Source organism: Sinocyclocheilus anshuiensis, unplaced genomic scaffold (genome assembly GCF_001515605.1).
Source record: "Sinocyclocheilus anshuiensis isolate Anshui unplaced genomic scaffold, SAMN03320099.WGS_v1.1 scaffold690, whole genome shotgun sequence".
NCBI lineage: Eukaryota > Metazoa > Chordata > Actinopteri > Cypriniformes > Cyprinidae > Sinocyclocheilus > Sinocyclocheilus anshuiensis.
Window position 1 is genome coordinate 266,940 of NW_015547715.1, and position 13,706 is coordinate 280,645.

Sequence of the window (13,706 nt, forward strand, 5' to 3'; positions counted from 1 at the left end):
TTAAGGGCTCTTGTGGTTTTCCGGTAAGATAAACATTCGAGCAACTTTTGAAAATGAATAAATTAGCACTAGCCATAAATATTAGTATTGCAATTTTACTATACACTACCGTTCAAAAGTTTGGGATCAGTACGATTTTTTATGTTTTTTAAAGAAGTTTCTTCTGCTCATCAAGGCTGCATTTATTTGATCAAAACTACAGAAAAAAAACGGTAATATTGTGAAATATTATTACAATTTAAAAGAAGAGTTTTCTATTTTAATATACTTTAAAATGTAATTTATTTCTGTGATCAAAGCTGAATTTTCAGCATCATTAATTATTAACAGTTGTGCTACATAATATATATATTATTTTAATCTTTGTAGTAATAATATTTATAAAATTATTATTAATAATATTTTTTTCAGGATTCTTTAAATAAAAAGTTAAAAAGAACAGCATTTATTCAAAATATAAATATTTTTTAACAGCAGACACATAGGGGTCAGTACATTTTTTTTCTTTTTTTTGAAAGAAGTTAATATTTTTGTTGAGCAAGGATATGTTAAATTGCTAAAAAGTGATTGTAAAGCCTTATATTGTTACAAAAGATTTCTGTTTTGAATAAATGCTGTTCTTTTGAACTTTTTTTTTCATCAAAGAATCCTGAAAAAAGTATCTCGGGTTGCAAAAAAATATTAAGCAGCACAACTGAAGCAGAACAAGATACTTCTTTAAAAAACAGAAATCTCGCTGATCTTACTAATATTAAGTATTGTAAAAATACATAATTTTTAACATTACTATTGTACTATTGCATGTGTGTGTAATATTAGTTTTGTGTAATATTTTTTTGAATTATAAATTTATATTTTTTCTTAACTTTTATTTTGCAGTGAAATATTTCAGTAATATTTCTTATTTTGTTTTATGTTTTGATTTAGTAATAATATTTTTTTTAAATCATATAAATTGTTGTTATAGTCATATTCATACATAATCACGAAATTATGCTGCCATTTAAACAAGCACAACAAACCTGAAGCCGTTTTTAATCACATTTACAATCGCAATCACAATATTTATCAGAAAAATCTTGAAAGCACTTGAATCACACAGTTGTAAGTTTGTAAGTTTGCATCTGTACAAGGTAACATAAAACGATTTACACTGCTGCTTTTTGGGAAAAATATTCAAGTCACAAGTCACTGCAGTGATTTCCACAGACTTACACTCTATGTGTGGCGGCACTTCCCCTGGGGAAAATATATATGTATATAATGTAAATATAAAACAGCAGACGGGCTTATTGAAAGTGCAAATTCATTCTCTACCAGGAGGAGGCGCTTTAGGAGCGGCAGAAATAGCGGTTTCCCCGGTAACGGCTGTAATCAAAGCAGCGCTGCGCTCATGAACGCTACTTTATCAGGCATTATAGGAAAGATGAAATGAAAATGACATCAAAACTTTTCTGAAGACAATCGCTTCCCTTCAAAAAAGATACATTCATATAAAAACACCCGTGCCGCGTTTTGATTTTGAAACGTGCAGTGCTCATGTTTATTTAATGAAGTGAAAGCCTTTTGGAAAATCTATTTGTGGCGGCCGGTCAGTGTTGATATTGTGACGGGCCGCCACAAATAAATCAATGTATGGGAAACCCTGCACTGTAATGTTGATTAAATGCATAAAATGCATTTGTAACCCTCTCATTGTTGTAGGTTGAGTACCAGGCTGGCTCTGGTGGCCACCTCCTGCCTCAGAAGTATTTGAATGATCTGGACGGGGCTCTAATTCCCGTCATCCACGGAGGAAGCTCCTGTGTCCCCCATCAGGCCATGGACATGGAGTTTTTCTTCTACATCTCACTGAGCATTTGAAAGCTGGTGACTTACAAACTTTGCATCCACAGGCAGCCATTGGGACCTTCACGACTGGTAGCAATGAATCGCAGATACGGAGAGACAGACTTCGTATCTGATCTCTGACAAGGTATGGAGAGTTTGATGCATTTTAGAGGAACTTCACTGAAGTGGAACTATATTAGCGATCCTTTAGAATAAAGCAGAGGTCAGCAACAAAAATAAAAACGTGAGAACTTTGCTGTGCTTCTTCGTGTTTCCAGCGTCTGTTCAATGGATGCCGGTCGATGAATGTTGGTTTGAATGCGAACAGAATTGTTTATGTATGACTATGATGTCAGATATACCAATAATTATAAATGTTACTTGATTGCACACATGGCAACCGTGCATATGAAGTGCTGCATTTCTTTATGTCTGTTTTTTCTGAGCTGGAATCTGCAATGTTTTTTTCCCATCCGTCATAATTTACTGTTACCTTATGAAGTAGCTTCACGTGGACTTAAGAATCCATATGAAGGTTTTATGTACTGATTATGTACTTTCTAAGTACTGCATCTTATGGTTAGTCATTTTTCTCAATCTGTAAAATACACATATTTACACTATAAAACATATAGATGAAATCATCTGCTAATTCAATTAAACTTTTATTAAGCTTAAATACTATTTTTGGAACAGACAGTTCATGTGTTGATTAAAGGTGATATTTTTGATAGGGCATTGAAATTACAAATTAAAACTCATTCTGCAATTATAACCCCAAAAAATCTTATGAAATGCTTATGAAAAAATTGTTTCACATCACATATATTTACCAAAAAAGGAGTTCAGAGTAGAGATAAAGGATGATGGGATCATCTTATGAAAAGATTTGCTTTAACATTTATGTAATTATTTTCACACTACTGCATTAATTAAAGAAAAGGTCATTTATTGAGATCTTTAAATGCCTTTCTTTTACTATTAGTTTATTTTTACTGGACAAACTGAAAAACAGCCCCATCTGTTAACACTACAAATGTGTTGTTGGTGTGACCAGCCAGGAATTGAAGAATCCTTAGAGCTTTGAATGTTGGCCTGAAAAAATATCAACACATCTGAACACTTTTACATGTTTTTAAATTTTTTTTTAATTTGGTCAACCCACCATGATGAAAGTTAACAAGGCTGCCAAATGTCCTTAATATACTACAGACATTTAAATATCTGTAACGTTTAATGGGTTTGACAGATTGAAGAATCTTTTGAAAACTCTTTCCTTATAAAATATGCTGGATGGTGTTTCTGAATTAAGTAGCCATTTTATAAATGCAATAACCTTTATTTCTTTTACTAGACTTGACTGTGATCCTACATTTTTACATTCAGCTTAAAATGTACCTTAAACCTGCAAAACAAAGACTTTTTTTCCCCTCAAATGAATTCTGATTATATTGATGCCATTAAATCATTCATTTTTAAATGCTGCATCTTAACAAAAATCTAAATTCATTAATTTGCAAAATGCACTTTTACTGTCGCTGGTGAAATGAAATACAGGACGAGTGATTGTTTCTTATTTTTTATTCATTTTTTCTTCATAGTGATAAAACACAACATAAACAGTGATGAATCATTTTTGATATATTGACTGGTATATTTAAATAATCTGAAGGCCTCTATAATTCTGTCACAAACCAAATACAAATGTTCTTAAGATAAAGATGATTGTTGTAGAAGGATTGAGATTAAATGTCTGTGAAATTAGTTGAGCATTTTATAGACATCTCAGATCTTCTCCCATATAATTGGGCTTTGTGGAGTATTTTGGGAGTTAAATTATTTTCTCACTGTTACTGATTAATTAAATCATCACAATTAAAGTATTTTTATGCTTTACAAAAAGCTGTTAAGATGTACCCGTTTGCATAATGTATATCTATTTATTCTTGAAAACCAGATTTATTAGATGAATTATCTGGTATGGGACCTAAGGATGTTCTTCAAAACAACATTCATTTCTAATATGTATCTCATGTAGAATAAAATTTTGATAAATATACATATTCATTGTCTCATGCTCATTTATGACATGTTTCTAACAGCCTTTTGTTTTGTCATTTAGATGAAGTGAGATTTTCTAAATGGGTGATTTGCTGCAAATTTACTGCTCACATTATAGAGTTCTGTTGTAATTTTTTATGTTTTAAAAGACATTGTGAACATCAAACACAACACACAAGCAAAGGTACAGTATGTCCTCGGACGTAACAACAGTGACTCAAATGTATTACGAATGAATTTGTATGTTGGCAAGCTGAATGTCTATGCTAGTAATGCCAGCAGTTGAATGGTGTATTTTGAACCTACAAGTCATTTTAATATTTTTGTATCCTGTTTTCTTAGCTATTGAAGCTCTAGCCACATTCATAACCAATTGTTTCTATTAAGTCGTATTTGACTATAAAGGTGCGGTCACATCAGTGAAATTTCACAGGCAAAAAAAAAAGGACCATTGTCAGTAGTGCAGAGATGTATGAAGCACTGCTTTCACAGAAGTCGCTTTCAAACCAAGCAGATTTACGTAACCTACTTGAATGTGTGAAATCTGCATGGGTTCTTCACGTGAAACTCAAATGCCGATTCCTATGGGAATGACTGGATTTCGTCCATGAAATTTCAAAAAGCAGTAGTAAATGTGACCTCACCTTAAGGATGCATGGTTAAAATTGTTTTGGATTAGATTGAAGAGTATAGATGTTATTTGTTCCGTTTCAGTGACCAGCAATCATTTGGTGTCAGTGCAAATTGATGCCTTTGTTATGGTCAAAATGTTTATAATAGCAACCATTCAGTGTCCAAAAATTTCTGTGAAGTCACCATGTCGCTTGAGCTGCTCGGTTTGCATGGAGTGTCTTCTCATCAGCATCCTCCTGGTCTTGAGATCCTTTGGAAAACCTGCAGGAGCCGAGGGAATGCAGGGCTTTGTCCCTGCCGCTATGCCACAAACTGCTTTGTTGCAGGAGCTGATGCTGCTTGGATTGCCACTTCCAGTGATATTTGGAATTGGTGTATGCTGGTTCAGCGGAGGGAGGAAACCAGCTCGAGGATGGGAGATGGGATCCAAAAGCGGCCCAGAGCCCCGACGCTCGTAGCCGATGGGATTCCTCCTGTGCAACTGCGTCAACGAAGTGCTCTCAAGAGATTCCCTGGAGCCCACCAAGGTAGGTGAACGCGAGTTAGCAAGTTTTCTCTTCTCCAGCTGTCCTTTACGGTCTTCTGGAGAGTTGGCGAGGCTCACCGATAGTTGGGAATCGGAGCTGTAGTGGTCCATTCCTAGTTTCCTTCTCTGGATGATGTTGCGGAGACTGGACACGGCCAAATTTGGCAGGGATTTGTCCGGGTACTTCTCAGCCGGTAAAGCTTCAGCGCTGCTTTTGCAGTGAAGATTGGGATGGGATAAAGAGTGCAGGGATGATAAGCTATCAAAGGACATGTTTCGGCACAGTGCTCCTTCCGGTCTTAAACCTTCACCATTTCTTCCTTGACTTAGAGTTTGACTCAAAGAGTTGGTTTCTTTCAAATCAACACTGCAATGCCGTGATAGTGGTGTGTTGCCAAAAGCCAATCTGTTCATTCTGAAAGTCATTTCCTCTTCAGGCGTGATGTCCGGGAGTTCCTCCGTAGCGGAGGTGCTTTTGGCGTGCTGTTGGGCCAAGAAAGACTGTGGAATCTTCAGCCATGGCTCGGAGTGTAATCTCTGGAGATTGTGGATTTTGCTCAACCGACTGTTTACCAGGGAAACCTGGTGGGATGGAGAAGTTGGCTGGGAATTAGTCATGCTTCGGAGGTCCTGGAAGGAAAACATGTGCTCTGTAGGACTAGAAGAAAGAGTCCCCTGTGGAGATGTACTGAGGAGAATATCAGATGGAGAAGCACAGGGAATGATGTTGGAACTCAGCTTGTCCCATTGTTCCACCATTGCAAGCGGAGGAATAGGTAGGTGCTGTTTCGCCGTTTGCCTTCCGCATGCCAGTTTGTCAGGGGTGATGATGATGACCTCTTTTCCTCTGGCTTTGCAGGCATCCATCAAGATTTTAAGAGTTTCTTCATCGCAGGCATTGATGGCGTATATCAGAGCTGAAGAACCGGTGTGGTCCTCAAGACACGGATCCGCCCCGCTACCCAAGAGCAACGCCACTACCTCAGGACCGGCTTGCTCCAAACAGGCGTGCATTAGAGCCGTCTTCCCACTCTTGTCTTGGATGTTCGGATCAGCACCACTTTCAAGCAGGTACCCAACCATCTTAGCCTTCGAGACACTTTGGTGGTCCATATGCCTGCTCCTGCAGGCGACCATCAAGGGTGTTTCGCCGCACTCATTACTCTCATTAATATAAGCGCCGCCTTCCAGGAGTAGCCGTGTGAGACGAAGACGACTTAGGTAGACGGCCTTAAGCAAGGAGTTGCCATCAGTGTTGACAACTTGCGGACCTTCCATCTTCACCTCTTTCACTGTGACTTGCACCCGATGGGGATCACGTATGTTGCCATGACAAAGCCTGTGAAGAGGGGAACAAGGTTAGGTATTGCATGGTCTTTGTCACAATGGATGTATGGAAGACAGTCCATTTGAAAACCTCTTCTTATGGAAAATTACACACATTACATCTACAGAATGGAAGTCTCGAGTAGCTTTGAATTATCTTATTGTGTTCGCCTCGTTATTATATGCTTGATTGGTTGCAAAATAATGAAATGGAGCCAAATGCACTTTCCCACTCTCTGTGTTTCTTTATGCAGTCCTGCTCAGCAACAACCTCCTTTTTTGTAGAATTACAGCTCTCTCTCTCAAGCAATTTATTTTTTGAAAAGCTAAATTCAATAAACCGAAGCAGAGACCTTGGCTTTATTGTTTGCCATTACTGCCAGACAACATTCTTTGCGCTGCCTGTCCTTTTCAGCATGAGCGCAAAGCTTTGCCTTCCTCGCACTTTCTTTAGGAACAGCATCTTTCTAAAGGCCATTGTGTTTTCTGTGCTTGGTGTTACTTTCTCAGAGCGCTGACACACGCCTGCAGAACATCATGCCTCTGATTAGGGTTTATAAAGTGTTTTTGAATACATTTTAAGTCAATTGGAGAGACTGTAGGCACTTATGTAAAGAAGGTATAGATACTGTATTCAGTTAGCTTCGTCCTACATTTGAGAGATGCATTATAAAGAAGTCTCCTCGCATTTTCTAGAAGTTACTTTTGCCAAACCATTTGTAATTTATTTGTTTTTGCAAACTATTCTTATTCTTGTCTCTAAAACGGACCTTGTGAATTAAAGACAAACATTTTGAAAACAATCATTTCCAGACATCCGTACAGCTTCCATGGTTCTCAACTGGGAATGAGACCTTTTCATAATTATTTTTCAAATTTGCATGTGTTAAAGTCAGCATAAACACATACACACTTTTTGCTGTGTCGATGCACATTTCTAGTGTTATTGTGTACAATTCTTGAACGTTGGCAAAGAAACCATTTTCACCCACGAAATTGCTAGTAAATTTCACAATTGATTACAAAGAAATAGCAAGCAAGACATTAAATTAAACATAACATTTTGAAGTAGTTTGAAATACTACTTTGAAAAATATTTTTTGTACAGTTAACGCACATTCCTGGTGTTATTGTGTACAGTTAATTAGTACAGTTATTTCATAGATAATTTCAATGCAATGCTTTGCTTCTCAAATGACTGTCCTTTTCAGCTGAGGTTTGTGTGTTGGGCTCTTTTTCTCGTTGAATGTCTAGTTTCACTCAGAAATGTTACAGAAGCAAAATGCTTGCAAATGCCGTTTCATCTGAACTTTAATCACGTTGCAGGTGTTGAAATCAAAGCCCCAGCTCTGTGTCTGTCAGTGAAACAATGTCAGTACTGACTGTCCAAGTAACAATTGCATTTCCTCTATGTGACAACAAGGGTTTGAACAAGTTGTCATGAGCAGCTCGCACGCTGTTACCATGGAGGATATGACGATTGCTTTTGAGTAGCTGTGACTTTTACCCTGTCAGCGATGTTCTGCTGAGCTGCTCAACTCTACTGGGAGCAGGTAGAGAAGCTCCACCTATGCACTTAAATTGGCCTTTGGAAATCCTGCCCAGCTGATTTTCCCAGAGAGAAAAATCAGAAAACGACTCCATGCCATTTGCTTCAATTCTTCAAGCTTTTGTAATGTACATAGAAAGATGATGTATGAAACAGCATATTCAGTATGCACTTGAGATTTTGAAGAGGTCGCAAAGTGTTTCTATTCTAATCAAGGTAATGTAGTTCAAAGCGCTCTCTGCTTTGTGCCAACTTAACCAGTGAAACAAGAAAATAGATCCAACAATGCTTTAAGCGAACCTCATTCAGTCAACTTTGTGACATGGGAATAGAATATGTTCTGCCTTCAGTTTGCATATGATAAAAATGGGGTTTGATTATCTTAAGTCGCTCATTTCATCATTTAATGTCAAAAACCACAGAGTTGTAGTGTTAATGCAAAAGTAAATAGATAAAGAAGAGAAATAATGCATTTTGTTCTTACCGTGTAATCAGAAATTTAGACCGATCTGGATGGAGGCTGAAGTCAGTGATCACAGCTGCTCATCTGTCTGGTGTAAATGCGTTTGACTGTGCTTGCGTTGCAGGCTGACGTTGATCAGATCTAAGCGACAATGAGAGGTGCATGATTCACATGCTGAGAGAGAAACAGGCAGAGTGGGAGAGAGAGAGAGAGAGAGAAAGCAGGAAAACATCAAGACTCAAAATAACCCTGATTCTCGAGAACTTCAGATACACATTTGGACCCTTTCAGAGTTTCAGAGAATTGATTTAGAAACTATTTAATCTCAAGCAATCTGAGGGGCCGCAGAGGCAATTCTTTCAATATTTTCTGTCTAAGGAGGCTCTGCCATAACAGTGAATTCATGAAAACATGTCCAGAGACTATTTTATTTTGTATTTTATTGTATTATTTTTATTATGTGTATATGTTTTGTGTGTGTGTGTGTGTGTACATACAGTGGGTATAGAAAAAACCAGCCCCCTTTAAAATAATCACATTTTGTTGCTTTGCAGCCTGAAATGAAGATTACCACAGTTTTTGTTTTATCCAGCTGTATTTACTCAGTGATTATTTTAAAGAGGAGTGATTATTTTCTATGCCCACTGTACATACACATATATATATATACACACACTGTTATATAGATAGATAGAAACGTGATATACTGATATACATGGGATTTTAATTGTGTGTGTGTGTGTGTGTGTGTATATGTGTGTGTGTAAACTTTGGTTAAAAAGTTATGGGACTCACACATGTGCAGACATCCTCCCACACACAGACTCAGACATAGTTCTCTCTCTCCCAAATACACACGCGTAACCACACACAGGTAAAACAAGCAGGCGCACAGAAACACACCTTTACAAGACATCACCTCTCACTAGGTGCCGACAGGACCACACATACTGTCTCTCACACAAAATGTTTGGAATGCTGTAAACATTTATTTCAACAGAAACTTAAATGGTTCCATCTCAAACAGTCTTCCGGGGACATCGTACTGCACCTAAACACAATAATAAACATGAATCAATTCAAATCAAAATCTTCAATAATGAGAATTTGGAGGAAAAATGCTCTTGATTGTTATAGAAAATAATACAATATTTCGATACAACAATGCAAATGTGCTTAATTTTCTTAGTGCAAAACCAATGCAAACTTAATCCATTTAGTAATTTTGCTGCTTGTAATGCATCATTAATGTTTTTTTTTTTTTTTTTTTAAGTGTTTCTTTACTGCAGAGATCTTGAGTTTCACAGGGACACTGCACCATTAAACTGTACTTCTGGATGCCATCATCTGTGGTTTGTACAGCATTTGTTGCATTTGTAATGTCTCCGAACTCAAGGATGACATGCAGATGACAGCACCTTAAAATGCTTTTCAATGCTTGTACGAAACAGGAAGCGACTCCTGAAGAAAAAAAACACCTTGTATAAGGACAGCTGTATTTCCTGTCTTTTTCTTCATCATGCCTTTGAAATAATGGTGTTTATATGGTGCAGTGGGTCTGAAATAGTAGCTGCTTTACATATGTGAAAGAACTGTTGTCAGGTTGATTGGAAGGTGAGATGGCGTAGTTTCAGTCCACTTGAGCAATGCCATCTCCATGGCAACCAGTGGAATAAAGAAACGCTGCGTATGAGTCTCACACAGGTTGGACTAAACTCACTGTGAACTTCCAGATTACGGCTCCCACCGACTTGAGTGCATCTGATCACAGCTGATTCCTGCAGCAACTAACTCAGCAGTTTACCACCACACAGTAATCACGTAAATATAAAGAAAGGATAATAAATGAGTTATTTAGTGTGATTACCTTTGGTTGGGATGATATTGGGAGAGATTTCTCTGTCATATAATGTAGAAATGTTTCAATGCTAGAACTGAAACATTTTACATATGCAACAGCTGGAAGCGAAGGTCAGAGGAGTGATATTTAAAGACTAAATAACTACATGTCATTTATTAGCCTAATGAAGCTCAAATGTGTCCAATGTTTAAATCAAACTTATGAACAAGTTACTCATTCAGGTCATCTGTGGTGCAGGTTTTAATTACAGTTTTCATAAGAGTTTATTAGTCATTTATCTGAAAGGTTCTGCTTGATAGATTGAAGACCTAGTGTTTGAAATGGAATACTAGAAAATATTATTTATTTCATTTTATTTTTTTACTGTTCTATTTAATTTTTTCTTTAATATTTTGTTTTATTTTATTCTAATTTGTTTAATTTTATATTTTATTTTATTCAATTTTTTATTTTATTTTTTACTCTGTTCTGTTTTATTTCTTTAATTCAATTTGGTTTAATTTGATTCTAATTTATTTAATTTTATTCTATTTTATTTAATTGATTTTTTATATTCTGTTTTATTCTATTCTATTTTTCATTTTATTTTTTACTGTGCTGTTATTTTTTATTCTTTGTTTGTTTTATTTCATTCTATTTTATTTTAAATTAAATTTATTTATTTTTATTTTATTCTATTATTAAGTGTTTTTATTTAATTGTATTTTATGTTTTATTTCATTTCATTTTTACTCAATTTTATTTTTCTTTAATTTACTGTTTTATTCTATTCTATTTTTTATTTTATTTTTTACTGTACTGTTATTTTTTATTCTTTGTTTGTTTGGTTTTATTTTATTCTATTTAATTTAAAATGAAATGTATTTATTTTTTATTTTATTCTATTATTAAGTGTTTTTATTTAATTGTATTTTATGTTTTATTCTATTTTATTTCATTTTTATTTTTTTCTTTAATTTACAGTTTTATTCTATTTTTTATTGTATTTTTTACTGTACTGTTATTTTTGATTCTTTGTTCGTTTTATTTTATTCGATTTAATTTAAAATTAAATGTATTTATTTATTTTTATTTTATTCTATTATTAAGTGTTTTATTTAATTGTATTTTATGTTTTATTCTATTTTATTTCATTTTTACTCCATTTAATTTTTTCTTTAATTTATTGTTTTATTTTATTGCACACATGGAGCTGTTTCATTGCACATGTGTCTGCTGTTAACAGAAACCATGAACCTGCTTCACAGTGGACAGTCTTAATTGTTTAGCCATCGTCATGGCAACTATTCAAGAACATCAGGTGCAACTTTTCCCAGTAAACTGAGTGACATTAATGATGCTTTTTATTCTATTATTAAGTGTTTTATTTAATTGTATTTGATGTTTTATTCTATTTTATTTCATTTTTACTCCATTTTATTTTTTCTTGAATTTATTGTTTTATTTTATTGCACACATGGAGCTGTTTCATTGCACATGTGTCTGCTGTTAACAGAAACCATGAACCTGCTTCACAGTGGACAGTCTTAATTGTTTAGCCATCGTCATGGCAACTATTCAAGAACATCAGGTGCAACTTTTCCCAGTAAACTGAGTGACATTAATGATGCTTTTCCTCTATTAGCAGTCGGCAGTGTCCGTTCAGATTGAGTTTCATTTCAGTAAAAAAACAAATGTTATATCCGTATTCAGAGCAAGAAAACATGCATGCTGCTTTCCTGTGCAAAACCTGCTTGACTCAATGCTACAGTGTTGTGGGTGGTTGCAAAGGTTTTGCATGCGGTTACAAGGGTTTTTTGCGGCTTTTAGTGCATTGAATCAGAATCAGAATAAGAAAGAGCTTTATTGCCAAGCGTGTTTACACACACAAGGAATTTGTCATGGTGTCAGGAGCTTCCAGAACAGAAAGTAGTGCAGACACGCATATACATATATTGCTACGCTGTTGATAAGGTCCGAATGGTTGACAAAATCTTGCTAAGTAGTTTATTAGGGTGTCAAAAGAACCCAGCCATGATTTTCAAATGATTTATGGTTGAAGTTTAATACTCCGAGTTGAATAAAACTTAGATGAGCATAGTACTCGTGCTGCTTGGCTTATCAAACACCACTAAAAATGACCTATTCAATCTGGACGTGTCACAAGTTTTTAACAGCTTCATTTGTATGATAATGTTTTAATTCATTTTAATATCATATTGATATCATAGGATCATGATAAGAACCCAGCTGCTGACAGAATCTGTGTGTTTGGTAGAGCAATAGAAATAGTTTTATAGGAACACCACTAAAACCAGCACAGCTAAATGTATTGGTTCTGTTCTGTTATTGTTTTTTGACCCTTTCGCTCAAGAGCGAAAGTTTATTTTTAAAGTTTTTAAAGTTTTAGTTTATTGTTGTGCACAAAGATGATGTTCGTTCCCAGTATCTGAACGTCTGGCCTGGAAATACCCTTTCCAAATCCATAAATCTTGATTCTTCATTCCATTTGGGTTTGTTTAGAAACAGAACATCTACATGCGGTTACAAGGGTTTTCTGCGGCTTTTAGTGCATTGAATCAGAATCAGAATAAGAAAGAGCTTTATTTCCAAGCGTGTTTACACACACAAGGAATTTGTCATGGTGTCAGGAGCTTCCAGAACAGAAAGTAGTGCAGACACGCATATACATACATTGCTACGCTGTTGATAAGGTCCGAATGGTTGACAAAATCTTGCTAAGTAGTTTATTAGGGTGTCAAAAGAACCCAGCCATGATTTTCAAATGATTTATGGTTGAAGTTTAATACTCCGAGTTGAATAAAACTTAGATGAGCATAGTACTCGTGCTGCTTGGCTTATCAAACACCACTAAAAATGACCTATTCAATCTGGACGTGTCACAAGTTTTTAACAGCTTCATTTGTATGATAATGTTTTAATTCATTTTAATATCATATTGATATCATAGGATCATGATAAGAACCCAGCTGCTGACAGAATCTGTGTGTTTGGTAGAGCAATAGAAATAGTTTTATAGGAACACCACTAAAACCAGCACAGCTAAATGTATTGGTTCTGTTCTGTTATTGTTTTTTGACCCTTTCGCTCAAGAGCGAAAGTTTATTTTTAAAGTTTTTAAAGTTTTAGTTTATTGTTGTGCACAAAGATGATGTTCGTTCCCAGTATCTGAACGTCTGGCCTGGAAATACCCTTTCCAAATCCATAAATCTTGATTCTTCATTCCATTTGGGTTTGTTTAGAAACAGAACATCTACAAACAGATTGTCACACTATTCCCATTTTTGAGATTTATACGAGTATGCTGTTATTTTTGGGATTGACACAAACCAGTAATCCCCCATAATCCCACAGGGTTGCCCTTGCCAAAGCGTTCCCTGACTTGCCACACATTTTGGAAGTAATATTTTAAGTTTTAAATGTTTAATTTTTACTCTTTCGTATATATATATATATA

At 35.4% G+C, this 13,706-nt stretch overlaps 2 protein-coding genes across 2 annotated transcripts in view; one reads left to right on the top strand and one right to left on the bottom strand.

Moving 5' to 3' along the window:
* LOC107704147 (zinc finger FYVE domain-containing protein 16-like) overlaps window positions 1-2,591 on the top strand; it is a 36,733-nt gene extending 34,142 nt beyond the window's left edge. The window contains 1 exon segment of the mRNA XM_016507009.1: window positions 1,705-2,591. Coding sequence (XP_016362495.1) covers window positions 1,705-1,863 — 159 coding nt within the window. The 3' untranslated portion in view covers window positions 1,864-2,591.
* Window positions 2,592-4,612: 2,021 nt separating this feature from the next.
* On the bottom strand, window positions 4,613-8,425 carry LOC107704146 (ankyrin repeat domain-containing protein 34B-like). Its single transcript, XM_016507008.1, has 2 exons — window positions 8,410-8,425; window positions 4,613-6,389 (listed from the first exon to the last, which is right to left on the bottom strand). Exon 2 carries the CDS (start codon window positions 6,326-6,328, stop codon window positions 4,679-4,681), a length of 1,650 nt encoding a protein of 549 aa, XP_016362494.1. The 5' UTR covers window positions 6,329-6,389; window positions 8,410-8,425; the 3' UTR covers window positions 4,613-4,678.
* Window positions 8,426-13,706: the final 5,281 nt, after the last annotated feature.

Coding starts and splice junctions, on each gene's coding strand:
- LOC107704146 (XM_016507008.1), bottom strand. CDS start 6,328: ATGGAAGGTCCGCAAGTTGTCAACACTGATGGCAACTCCTTGCTTAAG.